We start from the raw sequence: 25,905 nt of genomic DNA, 5'->3' as shown, positions 1-25,905 counted from the left end.
CGTGCTTATATTATCCTTGTCCTGTTTCTGTCTTTTGTGCTTCAAAAGGGTGCTCATTCAAGATGGACCCCTGCTGCTCCTCTCGGTTCGTAATAATGCAAACTTTATGGTGATGTATTACCCAAAACTTCTTGTCTGGACAAACATGAAGAACACATTCAAGTGCAAGTAATCGTAATCAACGCTGTTAGAGTTTGTAAAAAGGTCTGTAACGTAAGCTAGCCGCAAGCTAGAGAGGGAATCTGGTGAAGAAATGTCTCTGTTATAGAAGGTTTTTCTCATCTATCTTAAAACGTACTATATGTAATTTCCTGCCACAATCAAAACAATAACAAAAGACAAAGCAATGACGTCATTACAGTGAGCTTCTCCCGGTTAAGATTCCTTCAGCGTTCATCGTTCAGGAGGTTTTTACCGGAAGTCGAATTATCGGCAGAATTCTCCTCTCGGTTTTTAAAACCGGTAAAAACTAGGGATGGACCGAATCCAGGATTTGGCTTCGCATTCGGCTGAATTTTGGGCTTTTTGACGGGGTTCGGTTTCTGCCGAATTTTTTTCCCCTGAACCCTAAGATGCGCTGGACGACGTAATGACGCCGCCGTTGATTACAGGAAGGTGTTTACGTAGGTGGACCGTTCAATGCAGTAGGCTGTGAGAAAGTGAAAATGGTAAAATTGTTGTTTGGCAGTACTTTCAGTCAAAAGAAGGTCGAGCTACATGTTCAATTTGTAATGCCGATTTGTGTCGTGGTGGCGAGGACCCTAAACAATCCACAACATCGCCGCTGTTAAAACATTTGCGAATGAAACATCCGAAAGAATACGAGTTGTGCATGAAGGAGTCTACAGACAACAGCCAGAATGCAGCAACTTCAGGTACGACAAAGGAAGGACAGTCCTTGTTAACCAGACGACCATTACCAGCTTTGCTAGCCCTGGGAATAGGATTCGGTATTTGGTTTCGGATTCGGCAGACTCTTAACAAGTGGATTCGGTATTCGGCCAAACCCAAAAAATCTGGATTCGGTATATCCCTAGTAAAAAAACTGGATAAAGCAGTTTTGCTTTAAAATACTGTTTCTCCAATGCTGTTCGGCTCGTCTGCGAAAGGGGCTGCGAGCCGAGCTTCCGCTGACGTTTGCTCAGCTTGTTTTCTCTAATTACTTAAGATCCAGATGTCCGATGACTAAAATCTGTCATCCAGTTAAAATAGATCACCAAGATCTAAAAACTATATCTTAAAAATGTGGCTCAAAATGGGATAAAAGGTCAATTCATGACAGCTTCTGGCAGACGGCCACAACGCTGACGCATGCACAAAGGGGATTTGACGCCAGCGACAGGCGACCAACTGTAACGGAGCATTGCCTCAAATAAAACGACAGGTTTCTTTGGGTTTGAACATTGTTGGAAACATTTGGATAATGCAAGTACACAACAAAATTCATAGCATGGGTTTAGTCGTTTTAGACATTTCTAAGTGCGGAAAAATGTTACATATATCTTTGAGTACTGTATTGCGATTTTGTGTTTGGGCTCAAAATTTCAGATGTCAATGAGGTGAGATGGAGGGAGGTTATATGGCTCTGTTGTATAATTTTTTTAGGACAGGCTGACATTTTAGAAAAAAAACTGTTATCCATTAGGACTCTTGTTCTCTTACTTCTTATCTTTTATTCTTGATAGATTTCTTTGCAAGCCAGCACCTGTCCCAGTATGTGGTAAAAGCTCCATGCAACCTTGAGGACTGGCATGCCATTTTTTAAGGAACTTTACGGGAGGACTGCAAGATTAGTTCCACATTAGCATGGAGCTCCAGCATCCGCACTCTACTACCAACACATGGATGATTTCGCGGTCTTGTGACATAATGACGAACACAACAAATTTACCATAAAACGCTTTTGGCTCCTTTAACAGGAAGGTGCATTGTGAGTGCAGCTCTCACTGCTCCAGCTCACCCAGAGAGAATGCAAAAACAATGCCTGAGCCCGCTCTATGTTCCTGGATGTTGGGTCCAGTCTGGTCCCGTATCAGTCACTGGGGTCCTGGCAGTGGGAGCAGTGGCTCATGTCTTCAGAGTAGAGCTCCACCTGGATGGTGATGCTGTGGAAACCAAACTTGGTGTTGAGCAGATCGGTGGCCTCCTGCAGCACAGACTGAGCGTCGGCACCCTCCTCTGAAACAAAGTGAGAAAGTGGAAAAGAACACTGTGAGCCTGTTTTACTAGACATTGTTGATCTACTTTTATCTCATTTCTACATTATTCTCTTCTTGGCTCATTAACATACTAATACTTCACTGTGGATTCACACAGAATTTTGGATAGTCGTCATCGAAACGTGAATTGGTCATGTGATGAGGGCTGGGAAAGTTGGCAGAACAGGCAGCCAAGTGACAGTACTCTGATCCAATGGAAATCACAATTGTCAGATTGACAGCATTCTAGCCCAAGGGATGGGGAGGGCACCAGGGGGCGGCAATCATATTTCAGGGTGGGGGCTTGTGGCTTCTACAGGAGCATAAACTATCGTTTGACAATCCCGTAGCTCGCGGTGAGTCTACCTTGGTTGGTTGAGACATTATGGCTAATAATCAAAACCCTTATGGAGAAAATGAATGGGATTTTCACCTCCGGAACCAATCACACATTTTTCTTTTACAATCTTTACAACAATCTGTACAGTGTACAACCCCCCCTCTATCTTTAGACCCTTAATGGCCTGAATAGTTTCCATAGGATTCTTTCTTTCTCATGCTCACTTGTCGGTCATAGATCAGTATGTCACATTACCTATGGCCAGGTGAACCGAGACCAGTGCCTGGCCCAGAGTCAAGGCCCAGAGGTGCAGAGAGTGCATAGACTTCACAGCCTTCACCGACAGCAGCACCTCCTTCACCGAGTTAAACTCGATTCCTTTAGGAGAACCTGGAAAACAAGAGGCGGTGAATTAATACACAATATTCCCCATAATATGAGGATCATAAAAGCCTGGTTGTGATATTTGTATACATGTTAACGTACACCAGTAGTATAATTAGCTAGCGAGGTTTGTATCACCATATGGCACATTTTACTTTTCAGGTAGTCTCGCATTGCCAGACCTTCCGCGGCGCTGCGGAGGAGGGTCTGGTTAGTCCACACAGCATTCCGGGCTGGGAGAAAAAGCGTGCTCTGGTTTATTGGCATTTCTTTAAACAAATCACAATGGTCTTGGGCGGGGCTAAGCGCTGGACGCAATGATGGTGCTTCTGCAATATAGCCTCGGGAAGGAACTTGTTTTGGTGGAACGTGTGTACGTTCAAAAGTTGTTTTAGTCGTGCAACAGAAAACTCAGATTGGACAGATAGTCTAGTTAGCTGTCTGGATTTATCCTGCAGAGATCTGAGGAGCAGTTAACCACAGTCCTCACAAATCCACCAGAGTTTAGAACGCCAACACAAAGGAAGATGAAGATAACGGACATCAAAAGGGACGTCCAGCGGAATTTCCGGCAGTACCTGAACAATCCCGGAAGTGGAACATCGTCGATATAGACTACTTTTCAGGTAACCTGTAATATATTTTATTGTACTAAACAAGTAGTTATATTAGGTCTAACAAGCCTTGACTGAAGTACATGAAAATGATTCCATTCCATTATGCTCATTGACACCACAGGCTTGTTTCTGTCGTTACTAAATGTTGTTAAAGATGCCACGGGGCCGGGGGTTCTACTTTTGGGAGAGTCCTCTCACAGAAGTGCAGTGATGTGCAAATAGAATTTTAAAATGTCCCAAAAACTGTATGATGTCCCCAGGATGTGACCGTCTGTGTTCTTTGTTCTGCAGAAACTTTAAGAAACGATGAGTGTTCACAAAAGCAAAGAGGTCTGTGCACTTTGTTCGTGCTAAATCCTGGTTTTGTTGTGGTGGTGAAATGGCAGCTTTGGACTTAAATCTTTGCATCTCCATCAGGCTTATTAGTGTCTTTTTTTATTCTAACTTTATGCAAAAACCTTTTATCCCCATCAGTATCAGTAGGATTGGGCATCGAGAACCGATTCCAACTTGCAATCGTTCCTAAAATTCCAATTCCAGTGGAATCCTTTTTTTATTCGAATCGTTTGGAAAATTTGTTTTCGAATCCCATCATCTGTTCAAAGTTTCCGTAGCGGCCACCGTACTTCCAGGTGCTTCTTGTGTTTCCGCCATGGAGCACAGTAAGTGGCGCTTTAAAGTGTGGCTTTATTTTCTATTGAAAAAGCCCGGTAAAACTGTAAACCACCATTGAATAAAAATAAAAATGTTCCTCTTATGGGAAATAAGCATGTGACCTGTTTCAACTCCACCCCTCAAAGAATGTGAATCAAAAGGAAGAATCGGAATTGGAATCAGAATTGTTAAAATCAAAACCCTGAGTATCAGACAACATTTTCATTATTCTCCTCTCTCAACCTAGCCTGGTTGGCACCAGACCCTTCTCAGTTGTAACTGAGAGTGGGTCTGGGCAAGGTTCATTCACAGCCCGTTTCCTCTGGGCGCAATTGGATAGTCCTTCAACCAATCGGACCAATGATCCAGGTGACGTAGCAGCGACAGCGGCATCAATGGGTTGCTGCGCTTTGGTGGCCGTCATGTTGAATGTAAACAAAAAACTGCTTGCCGTCGCTGCACTATCGTCATCATGTAAAGCCCGCCTCAACGGTTGTGATTGGTGCCTCGATTTGGAAAAATTGGAAATGGGCTTAAATGGGCTCTTGGCCAGACTGACTTGCAGAGCAAATCTCAAATTTGCCGCAAGTTCGTCAGAGTTTTCCCAGGCTATTCTCAACCGGAACATTTTGAAAACATGAGAGAAAAAACAGTGAAATCAATATTGTCAAGTACCTTCCATGAGTATCCTGAAGACGTCTCTGAGGATGGTGACGGTGGTGCAGAGGACAAAGACGGAGAACAGGAACGTGCAGATGGGATCTGCAACTTTATACTCGGGCTGTAGGAGAGAACAGAGGTTATGGAGACTCTAGTCTCGCTATGCCAGACCATCCACACGCTGCGGAGAGGAGGAGATGGGAGAAAAACGTGGTCTGGTTCATTGGCATTTCTTTAAACCAATCACAATCGTCACGGGCGGCGCTAAGCTCCGCACGGAGCCGCTGCAAAAATAGTCGTGGGAGAGAAAACTCAGATTGGACAGATAGTCTAGCTAGCTGTCTGGATTAAGTCAGATTAAAATTCTAACACAAAGAAAGCGAAAGGAAATCGGCGAAAAGACGTGCATCCGGTGGAATTTCCTGCGGCACCGGGCAATCCCGGATGTGGAACGTTAAGGATATAGACTATGGAGACTCTAAAGAGTCGTCAGACGGTGTTTTCAGCAGAAAAAGGAACATCTCCCATGAACTATTTAACCCTTTCATAGTAAACAAGACAATACTTGGGATTACCCTGATGCTTTTAAAATTACTCATTATTTGAACCCTGCATGGTATTTTAAGATGTAGGCCTATTATACAGAGAATATTAGATCATAATTAAATTTTTTTATTCAAAGCGCCAATATGATCAAACTGACATTTCGGTCTCACCCTAACATGAATGTGATCTATATCTGACCCGAAAGTAGATGATGATCGCTGCCACCATGACGCCGACGCTCTGCAGCAGGTCTCCCAGCACGTGGATGAAGGCGGCGCGGACGCTCGTGTTGCTGTGGCCACCAAGGAGCGTGTGGGAGTGGCCGTGGGCGACGGGGCTCTGGCCTCCCTCGTCTATCTGGTGGTAGCCGCTGCCGTGGGCGTGGAAGGTGGTGGAATGATGGAGGATGTAGGCCATGCTGCGGAAAGAAACAGGTACTTTAACTTTTGTTTGGTTTTTTTCCTGAGACGAGAATAATTATATTAATAATAAACAAGCTGATTTTTATTACTTTCATGGTTCCAACGGGTCCTTGACATTCTGGAAGTTGGTGAATTTGAGGGGGGGAATAAAGTTTTTTGTATAAACAAAGGGGCTTTCTGTAAGAAGCAAGCTGGACTAGTTTCTGCAGAAGTATGACTGCAAACAGTTTGGGAGTCCCTCTATTGACTTCAAGGTTGTTGCTCAGAGGAAAAGATCTTCTAATTTTGGATTCACCTGTATTTAAACTAGTCTAGTAGTCATCTACAGAACATTTTAAGACATTAATATTAAAACAAAATTCAATTGGCAAAAAAAAGCAGAACCAACTGAGACAGTGGCTTTTCCCCAGTGGGGGAATGTACATTTACTCAAGTACAATTTCAAGGTACTTGTACTTTACTTGAATATTTCCTTATTATGCATCTTTAAACTTCTACTCTCATACATATATACAATATTGTACTTCAAAAGGTTTTTGTAGTAGACATTGTGCAATGAAAGTGCTTGAATATATTGTGTGCAAGAATAGAAATGGGAGTTCTTTTGATATTTCTTTTTGCTTAACATTAGTAAATAGTAGGGGTGCAAATCACCAGAGGCCTCACAATACGATATTATTGCGATTTTAAAAAAAAAATCTTGATATTCTGTGATATATTGCAATGTATTATCTTTTTTCCAACTTCAAATTTTTCCAAATTTCAAGTCCTCAGGATATCATCATGAAATACTATTTACTCTATTTTCCTTCTGTTACTCTTTCAAATACAATATATTTTATAACTATATTTTATAGAATAACAATTCTTTTTTTAAAGAACACAATCTTTCAGGTGGAAGAAACAAATTTTAGGAAAAGGTTTAGGAAACGTGACGCCGGTTGGGTTTAGGAAAGGAAGAAACGGTTGGGTTTAGGAAAAGAAGAATGCGGTTGGGTTTAGGAAAAGAAGAACCGGTTGGGTTTAGGAAAAGAAGAATGCGGTTGGGTTTAGGAAAAGAAGAATGTGGTTGGGTTTAGGAAAAGAAGAATGCAGTTGGGTTTAGGAAAAGAAGAATGCGGTTGGGTTTAGGAAAAGGAGAATGTGGTTGGGTTTATGAAAAGAAGAATGTGGTTGGGTTTAGGAAAAGAAGAATGTGGTTGGGTTTAGGAAAAGAAGAACTCGGTTGGGTTTAGGAAAAGAAGAATGTGGTTGGGTTTATGAAAAGAAGAATGTGGTTGGGTTTAGGAAAAGAAGAATGCGGTTGGGTTTAGGAAAAGAAGAACTCGGTTGGGTTTATGAAAAGAAGAATGTGGTTGGGTTTAGGAAAAGAAGAATGTGGTTGGGTTTAGGAAAAGAAGAATGCGGTTGGGTTTATGAAAAGAAGAATGTGGTTGGGTTTATGAAAAGAAGAATGCGGTTGGGTTTAGGAAAAGAAGAATGTGGTTGGGTTTATGAAAAGAAGAATGTGGTTGGGTTTATGAAAAGAAGAATGCGGTTGGGTTTATGAAAAGAAGAATGTGGTTGGGTTTATGAAAAGAAGAATGTGGTTGGGTTTAGGAAAAGAAGAATGTGGTTGGGTTTATGAAAAGAAGAATGTGGTTGGGTTTATGAAAAGAAGAATGTGGTTGGGTTTAGGAAAAGAAGAATGTGGTTGGGTTTAGGAAAAGAAGAATGCGGTTGGGTTTAGGAAAAGAAGAATGCGGTTGGGTTTAGGAAAAGAAGAATGCGGTTGGGTTTATGAAAAGAAGAATGCGGTTGGGTTTATGAAAAGAAGAATGCGGTTGGGTTTAGGAAAAGAAGAATGTGGTTGGGTTTAGGAAAAGAAGAATGTGGTTGGGTTTATGAAAAGAAGAATGTGGTTGGGTTTATGAAAAGAAGAATGCGGTTGGGTTTAGGAAAAGAAGAATGTGGTTGGGTTTAGGAAAAGAAGAATGCGGTTGGGTTTATGAAAAGAAGAACCGGTTGGGTTTAGGAAAAGAAGAATGCGGTTGGGTTTATGAAAAGAAGAATGCGGTTGGGTTTAGGAAAAGAAGAACCGGTTGGGTTTAGGAAAAGAAGAATGCGGTTTGGTTTAGGAAAAGAAGAATGTGGTTGGGTTTAGGAAAAGAAGAACCGGTTGGGTTTAGGAAAAGAAGAATGCGGTTTGGTTTAGGAAAAGAAGAATGCGGTTGGGTTTATGAAAAGAAGAACCGGTTGGGTTTAGGAAAAGAAGAACCGGTTGGGTTTAGGAAAAGAAGAACCGGTTGGGTTTAGGAAAAGAACAAACATGGAAAGGAAACATCACACTGGGGACACGATCCCCGGTCTCCTGGGTGAAGGTCCTGTGTTTCACCCATCCTCCACCCCGACCAACCTTCCTACGCGTATTTTCACCCTTTCTCGCTACAGAGTCAATTCACAAGCAATTGCAAGGTAATGTAAGTCATTGGAGGCCAAACGGCGTTGATAAACACGCTAAAAAGCAAGTATGTGTCTTGAAAAACACATACAAATTGGCGTGTCATCCATACGCCACTTCATGAGATCAGTCTGCAGATGTAGACATCTTGATGACACCACCTTCAGATGTAATGTAATGTCACTTTATTTAAAGAGGGACAACGTTTGTACGTATTGAAGCTGAGGTGAACATAGTTTTCAAGTAGAATGAAGAGTGCAGCTTCACATGTAATATTTGCCTTTATTATAGCGACATAACGTACAACGTCGCCACCCATTCTGCGGAGAACCACTCACATTATATTGACGATGACGGCACACCCGGAGGTGACCAACATTACATGGCCATCAATCTCGTAGTCGTTGCGTACGATCCTCTCAATGGCTAAATAGACCAGCGCCCCCGTAACGATCCAGATGGAAATGACTGAGATGAATGCCCCCAGGATCTCTGTGGAGAGAGGAGAGGCGGGGGATCTTAATCACCTGTATACAGTTCATCACGCTCTCTACACACCTCTATCTGAACAGCGCACGCAGCAGGACATTAAGTTAATTAACCGACAACATTCCTCCAAGACAGAGCTTCAGAAACAAAGTGTGAGACAAGCAAGACACATAGAGGCCCAGATGTAATGTTGTGTTCACACTCACAGCTCTGAATGCATCTTATTTATGAGTGCCTTGTCACTGTAAATATATTTTAGAAATGCAGTGAGTTCACTTTTTTAAGGAAAGTTAGAGCAGCAGCATTGTAGAGTTGCAGAAGTATACATCTTGATGACACCACCTTCAGATGTAATGTAATGTCATTTTATTTGGGACAATGCACAATTAAACATTAACCTTGTATAAGAACAAGGAGAGATGCATTGCACCAGGTTGTATACCCCCATAGTCCCTTGGCAGGTAGGTAAAACAATAAATATTCAATGCAAGGGAAGAACAAAACATCCGAATATACAATTTTACAAACGCATTCACACCTAATTTACAATAATACAAATGTGTAAAGTTGCATCAATAAAATTTATATGGGCTCAATCGTTCCCAAATCCTAAAACCAGCCGCCCCCCCCTTCCCATAAAGATAAAGAAAGTAATAGCTAATGCAGTTTGAACATTGACAAAACTCATTGGTGGAACCTGAAGGTGGCACAGACTTAACCACAGACTTCCGTCCGTCTGTTATTCTGTGATTCTTAAACTTGTATAGCAACAAAATAAATGTACAAAATAGTTCATCCATCCATGCTTCCAAGCATCCATTCATCACCGTGTCTCTTATCTCTCGTCCTGACCTGATCTGTGCCAACCAAAGTTCATGGTTTTGGTGGGCTGTCTGGAGGAGATCCACAGGGAGAACAGGCTCACCATCATGCTGCCAAAATCCGTCAGGAGGTGGGCTGCGTCAGTCATGATGGCCAGGCTGTGGGCCAGGTAGCCTCCTGCAGGAAATCGGGAAATGACAATATCATTACTGTGAACCTTGCAAATCATTGTGACCAATCCTGAGGCACGCTTTACATCTGCAAACTAAAGGTGCATCTCATAACCCTTATGTGATAGCTTCTCGAACTCCTCCGTCCTCAGCTGAAACGGAAGTTGTTCTGTCCCTCCTCGGTGAAAGCCGTCTCAAAGCTCTCATTTCTGGCCCGAGGACTGAGGAGCGTTGCCTGGCTCCGCCCTCCTACGTACTAACGCTCAATTTTTATTTTCCTTCAGTACGCCGTCTGGGTTTGCGGTATATTCTTGGGTTTCTCCGGCCAAATCTTTACCGGTCCAATCAGCGAACAGAGGGAGTGGCTGAGAACGATGACGTTGAGGTCGCGCGCTAGTTTGAGTTGTCGTTCCGTAATGTCGGCGGAGAAAGATGCGAGCGAAGCCATTCGGTCCGTTGTGGCAACGCTGCCAAATATCCAGAAGTTAAAGCCCGAGCAAGACCAATCTTTGCTGAGTTGTGTTGGGGGCCATGATGTCGTGGCCCTCCTCCCCACGGGGGTTCGGGAAAAGTTAGATTTTCCAGCTCGCTCCGTTAGTGGTGAAGGAGTTGGCTAAGGCTAACGCTAGCGATGCTGAGCCGACATCACGACCAAACGTTAGCGATTCGTTATGGCAGATCCAGAGTGGCTCTGGGCAGATCCAATAGTTTTAAACTACAACAGAGTACCCGCCTTCAAGGAAGTTAACACTTGTCAATGGAGAGTGGCCAGACTCTCTGTACAAATGAAATTGACTAGAGTCTGGTAGGACCAGGCTATGATCACCGAGGAGCTATAGGCGAGGACACACGAGATGAGCCTTCCCGGAAGCCGTGCAGCTGAAGGAGTTGCTAATTCGGCCCATACAGCTGAAAAATTCATGTGACGCTTCAGAGGAAAGGACTCATCCTTCAGAAAGTACATTTCCTCGGTTCCTCTCTCCTCCCATGATTTCCTTGTGTCTCTCCCTTATCTCCTCGGTGGGAGGGACTAAGACTCGAGAGAGGGATGCAAATGGAGGAGTCGAGGGGGCCATTTAAGGGTTATGAGATGCCCCTTAAAACAACTGTTGCACTTTTAACTGAATCTTTGCCTGGAAGGTAATGACATTACTGGTAAAGTAGGTTAAAAAATATAAAAGTTAAACTAGTGCATCAAGTTGCTTCCACATGTTGGGTAAATCGTAGCACAATCTCCAGATACACCCAATTTCTGACAAGAAAACTGACTTTAAAAAGTTCCTGATGAGGAAAGTGTCACCAACTGTGACACCCTTTTATTACATCTACCTGAGCCATTTAAAGCTTTGTAAAACCTTTGATTTAATGCAGCTACAAACTGTGATGTTATGATGAACTAATATGTTTTAATATTTTAAATTATAAATCCTCTTGAATGCCTCAGGTAAAGGAGATGTGATATTCTTTTATATCAGAAACGTCTGGGCAATCATCCGATGAATGGGAGCCACCATTTTATACTCTTAGCAATAAACGTTTTTTTGTTCTTTGTAGTTTTTTGGGGGTTAGAGAGACATGTGAAGCTACTCAAGACTTCAGCAGCATTGCAGTATTTCCATTATGATGATGTTAGTCTATATCCAAGATGTTCCACTTCTGGGATTGCTCCGTTGCCGGAATGCTGTGTGGACTAGCCAGACCCTCCTCCGCAGCGCTGTGGAGGAAGGTCTGGCAAAGCGAGATTATGATGATATCAATGTCTGTGGACGTCGATCCTTTGGCATCAGAAGTAGTCATTTTGTCAACGATGGCAGCGTGATATGAATGTTTTCACTGTTGTATGGTATACTTTAGAAATAATTTGTTATACCCATATAATGTAAAGCATGAGAATCACCTCCTATTTGGCAAATTATGTTTATACCACAGTTGTTTTTCAAGGTATAAAAATGTAATAAAGCTGCACTCAAGCCTTGTGAATATAAGCAATAGTCCAGGAAACAGATCACTGCTTAAGACATAAACCTGTCTGGAAGTTTATTTATGACAAAAATATTAAGCGAGCACCAATCAATCTGAAAATCAAGATATGAGAGTGTGCAGTGACAGATTCATTGTACTGTACTACGTTTTGTGCACTAAGTCTTCATTTTGTGCGCATTTGTTAAACATGTTTTCAAATATTTTTTGAAACACATTTTTTGGAGGGCACATGATAAATCAAATAGATAGTTGTCAAATAGATAAACTGCTGTTTTTACCCTACTGAGATTTAGATTATGCACCAGAAAATGGGTGCTTTCTATCATTTTTTTTACTACTGTAAGAAAGAAATACAAAAGTCTGACCTTCTGCTCTCTTTCATCCCTGAGGTTTGAGCTTGTGAACTTTTACCTATGACCTCGCCAATCATGAAGACGAGGCACACGGCCGAAGCGATGCAGAGCTTCCTCTTGGCCAGCAGCCTGTCCCCGCTCACGTCACACGCCGGGGCTTTGGCGCCGTGGCAGTGGGCACCGACGGGTCGCTTCAGCTCGATGGCACCGGCCATGCCTCCATTCTTGAGAGGGAAGTCGGGATATTGCTCTTTGGAGTCTGGGAAGGAGCTGTGGGGGAATCAGAAAGGTACGTGTTTATGAAGACAGAGATGGTCCATCCCCTTCCAATTCTACAGTGTATAAAGCTCCTGTGTAGGATTTGAAGAGTTCTGTGTATGGTGAATCAACATAACAGCAACATAACAAAATAAAACCTTTTACCGATAAAACCTTATACCCTCAAAACAATATGAAAGATGTTACAAATTCTTGACAAAGATGGCTTTTATAGTGAAGCAAGTTTTCTTTCAAAGACAAGCTGGCAGAAGTATGACTACAAACTTTTTGAAAGTCTCTCTACTAACATCAAGGTCAAGGTTGTTGCTCAGAGGAAAAGATCCTTTCATTTTGGATTCACCAGTATTTAAACTGGTCTGATAGTCGTCTACAGAACATTTTAAAGGTGCTCTAAGCGATTTTTAGGCTACAGAATTTTTCGTCACATACAGGAAATTCCTCACTATCCGCTAGCTGCCTGTCCCCTGAACACACTGTAAAAAAACGCGGTCTCTGTAGACAGCTCAGGCTCCACAAACGGCAACAAAAACAAACTGCGCCAACCTGCACCACCAAACATAACAAACAGTGTTCCAGCATTCCAGCCAATAACAGACAAGAAGGATTTGGGGGTGGGGGTTGGGGAGGATTAGTGCTCGGAAGCATTGAAGGGAGGGGGAGGGGACGGGATGAGGAGGAGGAGGGAGGGGCGAGCTAGCCTCGTTTTGTTTGAAAATACTTTGAACGTCAACAAGAAATGATGTCACCCAACATCGCTTAGGCACCTTTAAGACCTCAATATTATATCAAAATTCATATAACCAAAAGAGAGAACAAACTGAGACAGTGGCTGTTCACTGTGCTGATCACAGATCTACTTTCAGTGGGGGGAATGTAACTGTTGTAAGTACATTTACTCAAGTACCATACTTGAATACAAATTCAAGGTACCTGCACTCAGTGGTGGATTGTAACTAAGTACATTTACTCTACTTAAGTACTGTACTTAAGTATAAATGTTGAGGTACTTTACTTGAGTATTTTCTTTTCATGGCACTTTCTACTTCTACTCCGCTACATTTCAGAGAGAAATATTGTACTCCACTACATTAATTGGACAGCTTTAGTTTTAGTTACTTTACAATACTTGAGATGAATTAGTTTTTTTGCGATAGAAACATTTTATAATGCTAGGGGAAGGTTTTTGGCATGACCTGGCATAACCTTTTGGCATGTTTTAGCCAACATGTCAGCTTGTCAGGCCAGATTTACACTGTGGCAGGATATATTGGCTTTTGGGGTGTTTGTTCACCCTGTTACAGCCTCGGTTTCTACAGTGCATATATGTATGTGGCATTGAGTGAATTGATTTTTTTGCAGTAAATGTTGCTGCAGAGCACAGTGTTGTTTGTAAAAGCTACACTTAGTGGAAACAGATCTTCTCCTAACACAGTGAATTACAATCAACGTTCACTAAAGTGGAAAAATGGCGAGACGCGGCCATCCAGTAAAGAAGAAGCAGGTGAAATCGATTAACGCTGACAGTGAGGTGGGGGCGAGTGGATGAAAACAGACTCCTCCTCCATTGATGAATTGTAACAACACGTACCTGTTACATTTTGCTTTTTACAGAGAAGATACATTTCAGTACATTTGCCGGTACCTACTATCAACACAGATTTGGTGATTTGCATTTAGACATCTGGGTTAATGCCCGGCTAAATTTTTCATAAATTTAGTTTGAACCAGATCCTATTTTAATTATACTTGGAGTTTCTGAGGAGTTTTTGAGACTTACACTGGTGCAACAACATTTTGTTTCATATGGTTTAATTTCTGCTAAGAAACTTATTCTTCTGTTTTGGAAGAAAAAGGAAGCTCCAACTCTTAAACTGTGGCTGACAGAGTTGACTGGTACACTACATTTAGAAAGAATTAGGTATGCTCTAAAAGACAAGATTTTGTTATTTGAAAAAACGTGGTCCCCTTTTATTTCTTTTTTGCAAGCTAGTGATTAATCTGTACGCCTTCATTACCTGCCTTTACCACTGGATAGCACTTTTGGGTGGGGTTGGAGATTGAGAGAGAGATGTATTTTTGTTAAGTTGTCAGTTTTATGTTTGCAAAAAAAGTGTAGTTGCAAATGATCGTCTGCTGGAATACCAAATAAAAACATTTTGAACACATACATTTTTCATAAATTTTGTAACCAAATTCAACTCTGTTTTACCCAAGATGGCTTTATGTCTCTTACCGGACATTTTAAAAATCTCCATGAAGAGGAAGTAAACTGTTACGACCCCACCTCTGCAGTGCAGGGGAGGTTCCTCCTACAGGCAGAGGGTCGTTAGTGATAGGAGCCACCTGGGCTCAGCGTATTTAAGCTGCTTCTAAGCACTCTGTTCTCTCTCTCTGCTCCTCCAGGTATGATCCTGTTTCGTTTGTTTATAGTTTTACTTAGTTTCCACTCAGTCATTTACACCCATACAGATTCACTCATCCATGCACTTTACATACATCTTACATTATGACATTCTCACACCTCATTCCTTTTTCTTTGTTTAAAGTTAATAGTTTTGATTTATAATAAAGTATCTTTTTGATTGGCCTATACTTGTTGTTGGTGTCCCCTCATTTCTTTGCCACAGGCCATGAGCTGGTTTGTGACAAAACCCAAACTAATATTCTACAGCCATGCTCTTTGAGGCTGTGCTAAATGCTAATGTCAACAACATCACCCCAACGCTTATCCACTTTCATTGGCTGCCAATTAAGTCCTGCATCAAATATAAAATCCTCCTTCTCCTACATCCCTCCAAGCCCCTGGGCCCCACAGTACCTCTCCAACCTCCTCCATCCATACACCCCACCCCGAAAACCTGCGGTCCTCAGACGCCGGCCTGCTCTCCATTCCCCACACCAGACTCTGTACCTTTTGGAGACCGAGCCTTTAGTGATGCAGCCCCATCCCTCTGGAACACCCTCCCTGTAGATATCCGAAATGCTACATCCCTGGACATGTTAAAAAAACTCCTGAAACACCAGCTGTTTACCACAGCCTACAACCTCTAATTCTGTAAATTGTCCTTGGGTTTCTTGAAAGGCGCTATATATATAAAAGTTGTTATTGTTATTATTATTACTATTATTATTATTATTATTATTACCCAACAATATAACAGCCTACAAGTCCCGCTGAAATGATTGGACCATTAAACAGAATTTCGCTTTCAACCCTTTTTTCGTTTTCCAGTTTCTCGTATGTGAGGGCTTTCCTGCAATGAATACTTTTACGTTTAATACTTTAAGTACATTTTCCTGATGATACTTACATACTTTTATTTAAGTGATATTTTTAATGTAGGACTTTTACTTGTAACAGAGTATTTTTACAGTGTTTACTTGAGTAAAGGATCTGAATGCTTATTTCACCACTGCTTATTTGTCAGTTGCTGAAGATTTCTTGGCATCCCCAAAGTCAGGAGGATACATTGCGTGGGCACCATGAATATCTGTACAAAAATATCATGGTAATCCCCCCTATAGTTGTTGGAGATATTTCAGTGTAACTGACCAAAGTGACTTAGCATGTTGGCGAGCGCGGTAGCAGAGTGATTAAGAGCAGTCTCTTCCCACTGCTACTAAATACTACTCATAATACTGATAATATGTAGATTCATAGGCATATCTGACTATTAAGGGATGTTTTTAAGGGTTAAACTATTTAGTGTTGAGAATCTGAGAATTACACATCTAGATATACTTCACCTCTGACAACACGTCGTACATCGAGCTGGATTGTAATCATGAGGACAAAACAAAACGCTGACTTCTCCATTTTCCTCACAGAGACACACACACACACCCACCCCCATAGACACACTTAATGTAGAGAGACACAAAGACACACACCTAGGTTGCTGTTCTTGTCATGTGCAGTGAGGGGGGAGCTGCGATGATGTGGCTAATGAGGTGGAAAAAAAGTAATTTAGGCTCACTTGAGATAACCGCACGCACACACACTTTATGTCACACACTTCACATGGGAGATCGCTAGTGTTTCATGATTAGCCTTTATCACACACACACACACACACACACACACACACACACACACACACACACACACACACACACACACACACACACACACACACACACACACGTCTTAGGCAATGTCACAGCTGAAAAGAATCAGCCAAGTGGAAAACGGATTCTGTTCAATTATACCACTGGGACATTAGAGCACACACAGACACACACACAGACACACACACACACACATACATGATATTAACAATTCACATTTGAACATAACAGCATTTTATTGCTCTATCTGCAGATAAACAGAAACAATCAAAACAATCTAATATAGTTTTTCCACTACATGCTATGGCTCGACTCGCTCTTTGTCAGTTTTCCATTGACAAAAGTTCTGGTACTTCTTTGGTACCACCTCGGCCTAGGTTCCAAGCAGGCTGAGCTGATACTAAGTGGTAGTAGGTGGAGTTAAAACACTGCAGACCACTGATTGGTCAAAGGGAATCGGGACTGGCCCAACATCTTGCACAATCCCGCCACTTTTAAATAGCCAAGCTACCGTCAATGATGACCACAATTGTTTTATTCACTTGACCCAGATTTAAAAAGAAATAGCAGCCTGCTTTACACCATACAATACATACACTATCTGCAGTGAAAACAGAAAAGTACCAAAAACGTTGAGTCAAGCTAAGCAAAAACACTAGATACACAAAACTAGATATTCTTTGAAATATTTGTACAAAATATCCAAAAACAACCACAAAAACACTCTGAAACAAACTTAACATGGCCAAAATGTAGAGGCCGGGCTTCATGTTTGGTGCATCTTGCATTATCTCTTAAAGAAATACAACCAACACTAACAAAACTGCTGAATTAACCTCTTCGATGAGCAATACAAAGGTCATGAAGAGCTTCGCGGTTATTGGTTATTGCTGTACGACTCGTATTTAATCTCAAATGTCAATAGGTGGTTTGCAGATTTCTGCAGCAAGCATCCTGTTCCATCAAGTTTGTATCAACTGCTGCTTTAAGTTGTAGGTGGGTAAAAATAATAACACCACCGAGAACATGTTGGAAATATTCAGAGTTCATGTGTTAGTCAATACCCCGCCGGGCAGGTGTGCAGTGTTGACACTCGGCGTCAGCACTGCAGGGACCTGAGGGAATATTCAGTGATCTGTGAAATGACCTCAGAAGATCTGTCCACTGAAACAATAACCATCCAGCATTTAATTACTGCTGCAAGCTCTGCTGTATCAGAGCACCGTGCAATATTTTATGTAACTGACATAACCTATAACATAATGCCTGCGGGGAGAAAGGAGCATTGCTGCAGAGCAGAAATAAACAAAGTGTTCGCTTTTAATATAATAAGTGTTAGTCTCGCATTGCCAGACCTTCCTCCACAGTGCTGCGGAGGAGGGTCTGGCTAGTCCACACAGCATTCCGGGATGGGAGAAAAAAAACGTGCTCTGGTTTATTGGCATTTCTCATTTCTTTAAACCAATCACAATCGTCTTGGGCGGCGCCAAGGACGGCCGGACGGAAACCGAGTGCCTCTGCAAAATAGCCTCTGGAAGGAACTTGTTTTGGTGGAACGTGTGTACGTTCAAAAGTTGTTTTAGTCGTGCAGCAGAAAACTCAGATTGGACAGATAGTCGAGCTAGCTGTCTGGATTTACCCTGCAGAGATCTGAGGAGCAGTTAACCAGAGTCCTCAGAAACCTACCGGAGTTTAGAACGCCAACACAAAGAAAGAGGAAGGTGACGGACATCCGGCCTAAATGAGGGATATTCGGCCGAATTTCCGTCTTGGATATTGACTAAATAAGTGTTGATCCAGTGATGATGACAATAATCATATTATTATTACTGTTGTTATTTTAGCCCTGAACATCCCGTCTATGTGATTGTCAGGTGACACAAAGGTAACGTTTTTCCTTGTTATATATATATATATATATATATATATATATATATATATATATATAAAAATGCTGATTTGAGAGTTGTTATTTCTGTCAATCTTATTTGTACAGTATGTGTACTGAATTGTCTCTCCCTTTTACTGTCTTGTGTTTCTTTTATATCTTCTCTTAAATGGAACCGAATTTTGGGAAATGTGCTTATTCACATTCTTGCTGAAGCCACAACCAGCAGCTGGTTAGCTAACTAGCCTGGCTCTTTCCAACAGTAACAAAATCTCCAACAAGTCGACCAAACCATACGAGGATATGGGTTGTTTATTCCGACAGGGGCGTTTCATAAAAGAGCGCCCTTAGCGGTGGCGGAAAATACAACCTCGTATCTAAACCAGAGAACTTCGGTCGCGATTTTGTACGTAATGCTCGCGATTTTAAACACGTCTTTAACGTTGTGAAATGGTCGCAGATTGGTTAGGTTTAGACACAAAAAAAAAATTAAGTTCAGAAAAAGATTGTGGTTTGGGTTAAAATCAGACCTTACTTCACTTCCTGAAGCACGTGACGCTGTCTACTTTTATTTTCAAATTATTTATGGTTCGGCGGAGGCTCCACGCAGAGCTTTCGCCGTAGCCTACGTAAGTGGCCTGAAGTTTATACTTGTGCGTTGGTGTGTGCATCAATCTCTTTAAAGTGCTAATATTATGCTTTTAGATTTTTCCCCTTTCCTTTATTGTGTTATATATCTTTTTGTGCACATTATAGGTTTACAAAGTGAAAAAGTCCAAAGTCCACCCAAAGGGACTTACCATCTCCAACAGAAACCACTGTTCACCAACTGCTCCAAACAGCTCTATTGTAGTCCAGCCTTTACTTCAGAGACAGACGTGGTCACTTTGGAACACACGTTATAATGCTCGCCTAGCTGCTAGCATGGCACGGCCACATACTCTGCTTCTGACTGGCTAGTAGTCCTTACCTAGCTACTGCGCATGTGTGACTCCCAACAAAGATGGAACAGAAGTGAGATGCCTCAGTCTGTAGCTAAAACAGAGAGCTCAACACACAGGGTGAAAAGAGGAGCTGCAGCAATGTACAGTACAACAAAAATATAGTGTTTTTTGAAAATGTAACCATGTAAACTTACACTGGTACAACCTCTAAATACAATTATGAACCTAAAAATGAGCATAATATGAGCACTTAAAGAGAATAGCAGGGCCAGCACGTGTGTTTGCGTGGGGAGTGTGTGGTAGAGTGAGCGAGAGAGTGGCGGCTTTACAATCTGTACAGCGTACACCCATAGATATAGAACATGTGTATAGAATATGTTCTATATCTATGCGTACACCACCCTCCGTCTCTTTTGACCCTTGTTTCAGATAAGAAAAAACTCCCCAAACATACTTTTAACTGGTAAAAACAGAAATGGAAGAAACCTCAGGAAGAGAGACTGAGGAGAGATCTCTCTCCCAGGACGGACAGATGAAGGTGACGGGATGTCAGGAGCAGTGACTCCCTGGCGCCTTCTGGCCTGGCAGCAATCCAAAGCTTTGCAGCCAGCATAGGCATAGGGTTGGTGCAGGGGACATGTCCCCCCCAATATATTTAGAAGAGGTAGATTTGTCCCCCTCAAAAAATATGAAAGGCAACCCACTCCCCAAATAGAGGTAAAAATAACCATTCAGGGGGCTCAAACATGTTCATATCCTTTTTATCCATAAATATGTTCAGACACATATAGGCCCTATATACATATAGTGGACCGTACCATCTAAACTTTGCAGCGCACGTTTTTGTTGCAAAGCACAGTACCTCAGTCTCTTTTTTTCTTTCTATCTATCTATCTATCTTTCTTTCTTTCTTTCTTTCTTTCTTTCTTTCACTGTGAATTGAAGCTGAGATCTGTGAACAGTTAATGTGACTATGCGTGCTTCACAAATTGTTGCATAAAACTTCACCAGAATGCAGTTAATGATGTGTTTGACGCTCATATTTATCTGGGGGAGATTTCAATGATTATGATCTGTTTGGAAAAGTCATGAGGAATCTTAAGTTACACTGAAGTACAAAATTATAAAAGCAACACTTTTGTTTTTGCCCCCATTTTTCACGAGCTGAACTCAAAGATCAAAGACTGTTTCTATGAACACAAAAGGCCTGTTTCTCTCAAATATTGCTCACAAATCTGTCTAAATCTGTGTTAGTGAGCACTTCTCCTTTGCCGGGATAATCCATCCACCTCACAGGTGTGGCATATTAAGATGCTGATTGGACAGCAGGATTATTGCACAGGTGTGCCTTAGGCTGGCACAAGAAAAGGCCACTCTAAAATGTGCAGTTTTACTGTATTGGGGGAGTCCAGGGGGCGGGGGTCCGAAAATGTTTTGGTGTTATGGTTAGGGTTAGAGTCTCTCTCTCTCTCTCTCTCTCTCTCTCTACCTGACTGCAGTTTGTCATCGTAACCGACTTGAGTGACAAATACTCACATTCGATGGCGTCTGGCACTTTGGAGAGGTGTTCTCTTCATGGATGAACCCTCTAACCCTAACCATAACACCAGATACTGACTGGTTTGACCCCCCCCCCCACGCATACAGTAAAACTGCACATTTTAGAGTGGCCTTTAATTGTGGCCAGCCTAAGGCACACCTTAGGTATGACCGATGACGTGTACCCTAAGAGACCAGGCTGGTGACCAAAGTTGATAGGCCTGACTGGGTTTACTGGTTTATATCAGGGACATTTTCTGGAAGCTGCAGCAGCAGCAGTGACTGACCAAGCATCTCCTGTCAGACACCCATTAACCCTCAGCCAATTATGCTGCCAGAAATATCAGAATTAACCAGTGAGTAAATGATCCAACAAATAGGCTTTGGTAAATACAGCTGTAAACATAAAGACGCAGTAATGAATTAGTAAGTAGTGTGAGAGGGAATTTATAGGGCAACCCTTAAGTTTTAGTTTAGTCTGCATCTGGGTTTTTATATTTTAATAAAATCAGTAATCTATCGTTAAAGTGGCAGCTTTATTTACCCAACATTATTTGACATTTGTATTATTGTACAAAAATGCTGCCACGTCTATTTTTTTTTCAGCTTTAATTGGAGGGTTAAGGGTAAGGTTGGGTACCGAAACCCCGGTTCCACTATGGAACTGGTTCCTACGCAACCGGTACGAATCGGACCGGATTAGAACGCAAATTCCGGTTCCTCATTTCGGTTCCACGTAATGTGTCGACTGAAATATCTTCCCTCTGTTGCTCCGAAACGGACGTAAAAATATCCCCCTTTCTCTGTAGTCTACCGTTAGCTGCTACCGTAAATGTAGGCTACTTTTAAAATGCCATATTTTTCCTCTGGGAAAGTACTTTAAAACATTAATATTGTTAAATTGAAATAATTTTCAATTTAACAAAAAAAAACTCTATAAAAGAGCCTTTCTTTGATGTCATTTTTCAGTTTTTCAAGAATCGGTTTAGGACTCGGAATCGTTTTAAAAGTACCGGTTCGGCATCGGAATCGTAAAAATCCAAACAACCCCCAACCCTAGTTAAGGGTGGCTGGTTGGTAAGAATTGGTTTAAGTTTTTGATCTTTTCTTTGCAACAGACCAAAAAAACATTTATTTTTGTATATTCATACATTCCTCATGGAATCTGGCAGACTTTGTGTTTCCCCAAAACAGAAGAAAAAAAACAAATACACTAAAGTCCATTGACGACAACATAAGTCTGGACGTCCCACTTTGGTTTGGTTTGTTGTAGAAGAAAAGACACCCTCTACAAAGGGCTTATGAGTTGTAACTAACTGATTTATTCACAGTAACTAAACATTCACTAATTCCTTATAGATCAGTTATAAGCCGTTAATAAGAACCCATTTAGGGTTGCCAGGTTGTTGCCGGGGTAAGACACTTGGATTTGTGTTCTTAACGTGTGCCCTGTGCAGCAATTAGTCAACTAACCAGTGAGTCAGTCAATACAATGTAGAAATGGATTAATCAAATAAGGGTTTTTTTCAAGCAAGAAATGGCCCAAACTCTCTATGTCCAGCTTCTTTAAAAAAAAAAAGAAAAATTGAATATTTTCTGTTTTATTTCTTTTCTATGATATTAAGGTTCTGGACAAGACATTTGAAGGTGTCACCTTGGTCTCGGGGAACTTGTGACGAGCATATGTTTTTACAATTTTATAGATCAAATGATTAATCGCTTAAGAAAATACCCAGGAGATCAATAAAATAATCAGCCCTGCGTCTTTTTAGCTCATTTTCATCATGAAGACTCCTTCAAGTGACCGGCCAACCACTGCAGAACATCTGGAGTCCAGATGTAATGCTCTGCAGTGGTCGGCCGATTCTGGACCAACTTATTAACATTTGGAAACACAGGCTTGATGGATTAATCAACTCTTTATTAATGACTTACTAAAGTGTATAACTATGATGACTTACAAACTTTTCCTGATGGGTTTGATGAGCTCTTATTAATGATATTTTTGAACGTATGGCTATGGCTGCAATTAACGATTCTTTTTATTATCAATTAATGTAGCCTACCAATTGGTTTTATTAATGATTTTGATTATTTTTTTTCTGTAAAAATATTAGACAATAGAGAGAAATGGACATTAAAGTTTAGCATAGCGTCAAATCCTCACAGCAACATAGCTACATTGTTGCTTGAAAAATGACTGAAATGATTCAGCATTTATTAAAATAGTTAATTAGTTGATTAATCGACTTATCGTTTTAGCTCTACACTTGGCTCTGACTGACTCTAAAGCCTAAGGGACTTTGCCACATACCTGGGTTGTTCTTAATGGCTCATAACTGATCCATAAAGTATTAATAAGTACATGTAATAAACCCTTTATAAAGAATGCCTCATCAGAAAGTGGTAGTGAAAAATGTGTGTTACTTATATCTATATATATCTCGGGCCTAAATGTGAACAAGGAGTGACTTAAACCACACTTTGCTGCCAGCTGGGGAAAAAACGCTGAAGATGACACAGTAAACACACACACACACACACGCGCGCGCGCGGTGCAAATGGTGCATGAAATCCCAAATGTGATGCCATATGCACATCTCTCTACCTCTCTCTTTCACACACACGCGCAGTAATAAACGCACAACAGCACTTGCACATCGCCTCTCTCTGAATAATAATTGAATTAATTTATAAAAATGAATTTCCTGATGATCGGGATTTTTCAGAGGCCTAAATGTCTGCTGCAACAACAACCTGATAATCATGTAGAATGGTCGTTTTTATTTCCTCCTCGCTCTCATGCTTGTCAGTTCACATCTTTGTAACGGGAATGGCTCTAAAAAGCAAAAAAAAAAAAAAAGCTGATATGAGAGCGTAAAAGTGTTTATCAGAGGGATCAATTCATTAAAAAGGTATCGATTAGATGGATGAACACAGACGCATCAGGAGGCCTGCTGGTATCAAACACGGAGAAGATTGTCGCTGCTTTCATGTCGAACCAACACATCTGATGCTAAATGGGTTTTTGCAGCATGTTCTGTTCGTATGATCGGGAATCGGGAATTTATTTGCTGACGGAAAAACCTGCACAGAATCATAGGCCTATACATTGAATTATTCGTTTTTAAAAATTGCATATGGGCTGTATTTTTATTTTAACTTCGTGCCAATTCTTTTTTATTTTTATTTTTTTTTTGTTTTAGGATTACAGCTCCTAAATGCACGTATTATTTTGTGTGCGTTAATAATAATAATAAAAAAAAACGTTAAGATGTATTGGCTACCTATGAATCAGACTTACAAGCGGATTTCTATAGTTTTTCAGAACAGCGAACATGACAGTTGACTTTCTTGATTTAGCATTCTGTTTTATCTTATAAAAAATATATTTTATCTTTATAGGCTAATACGTTTTTATTTTTTATTTCTTTCTGAATGTCCTTGCCAAATATTTTCTCACATCACTTACAGAGATGTAAACCGCCCTGGATTTACTTCGTATGTGCGGTTTTTCACGTGTAGGTCTAATATGATGTATTTACTGTGTTATTATCTCTGCGCTTTTCCCGTTCCGTTCCGTTCCGTTCCGTTCCGTTCCCCATGCATCGTGGACGTGCACGGAGCTGCTTTCTCGCCTCCCCTAATGACAGATGAAGAGTTTTTTAGCATTGCTCAGTGAGCTGGCCCCCGGGGGCCATTTGTCACAGGCTGTCCAGAAACAAGCCAAGCGTGGAAATGAATTTGCTCATTCACATAAAACAGCCCGCAAATGCGAGCGGCAGCCTATATATATATATATATATATATATATATATATATATATATATATATATATATATACACAGATATATAGGCTACACAGATATATACACCAACTATATAGGCTACAGCAACAAGAATATTCACTTTTGATTTTCCTCACAAATATCACAGAGAAACCAGACGTGCTGGTGCTGCTGAACTTGACATGATTAAACAGTTGTCATATTTTTGTCCTACAGGCTACATGTTTTGAAATCGCTTGCCAAATTTAACATTAGGGTTCGCACAAGGGTAACTTTGCAGGGGGTATATTCCAACACGCAGCATCATTCTCCATGCACGCAGCTGCAATGAAATGAAAACATGTCTCCCACCTTTGTAGTTTTAGAGAATACATTTTGGCACTCTTCTCGTGTATCAGTTGAGATTTCTCCGAATTCGCAGCGTTATTATCCATTTAGTCGGCCTGCATGCGCTCAGTCGCTGTCCCGTGTGAGATTTAACAAACGAAAAAGAAGTAAAAGGTGTTTGGGCTTCTTTTTTTCTTTTTTTTTCTTCTTTTTTCTGGAGGAGGATGCTGCAGGAGTTGCCCCAGGAAGAATCGGCAGGTCCGGTTCCCTGATGTTCACTCGACGCGGGGAAAAGTCAGCCGAGACCACGTTTCTTCTGTGAGCAGTGCGACTTCAGAACAAACGGATACATTCCTTCATTGCAGAGTTTGTCGAGAGGGCAGGAGGAGGAGGAGGAGGAGGAAATCACATGCGGACTTTTCCGAGGGAGGTTTTTAATTCGGTTGGAGTTAGTAGCCTATGGGCTATAGCCTCGAACACTGAGACGCATGCAGGCGGCGGCGGCGGCGGCAGCACAGCGCTCTCAACAGTGCAGCTGCTGTTATAGTGGACCGGACAGATAGGCTATACCTGCACTGGAGCCTGACTGATGATCAGCCAGTGTGTATATATATATATATATATATATATATATATATATATATATATATATATATATATATATATACATATATATACATACATATACATACAAGGAGAAGGACCTCCGGTTGGGGTATCCTATAATGGGACAAGCGTCAGGATGAGCGAAAATCAATTCATTCACAGAAAATGTTTTTACCCACATAAATAATGCAGGCCTAAATAAACGTACATAGCTCCTGAAAAGTAACATATTTAACACATATTTGTCCATATGATTCACCCCCACCCACACACACACACACACACAATAATTTTACAGCGAGGATGTGTTCCAGATATTTACTTAAATCAGTTCACACCTCTAATTTAGAATTTTTAGGGGGCCTTTCTTAGCCTTCACACCATTGTA

The 25,905-nt window shown here is 41.2% G+C and overlaps 1 protein-coding gene across 1 annotated transcript; it reads right to left on the bottom strand.

Moving 5' to 3' along the window:
* Positions 1-843: 843 nt before the first annotated feature.
* slc30a2 (solute carrier family 30 member 2) lies at positions 844-25,402 on the bottom strand. Its single transcript, XM_039780911.1, has 8 exons — positions 24,936-25,402; positions 12,137-12,348; positions 9,603-9,749; positions 8,600-8,753; positions 5,598-5,817; positions 4,869-4,974; positions 2,794-2,928; positions 844-2,178 (listed from the first exon to the last, which is right to left on the bottom strand). Exons 1-8 carry the CDS (start codon positions 25,016-25,018, stop codon positions 2,033-2,035), a joined length of 1,203 nt encoding a protein of 400 aa, XP_039636845.1. The 5' UTR covers positions 25,019-25,402; the 3' UTR covers positions 844-2,032.
* Between the last annotated feature and the right edge of the window lie 503 nt (positions 25,403-25,905).

This window comes from Perca fluviatilis, chromosome 18, assembly GCF_010015445.1.
Source record: "Perca fluviatilis chromosome 18, GENO_Pfluv_1.0, whole genome shotgun sequence".
Classification (NCBI taxonomy): domain Eukaryota; kingdom Metazoa; phylum Chordata; class Actinopteri; order Perciformes; family Percidae; genus Perca; species Perca fluviatilis.
This window is presented reverse-complemented; position numbering and strand designations above follow the sequence as displayed.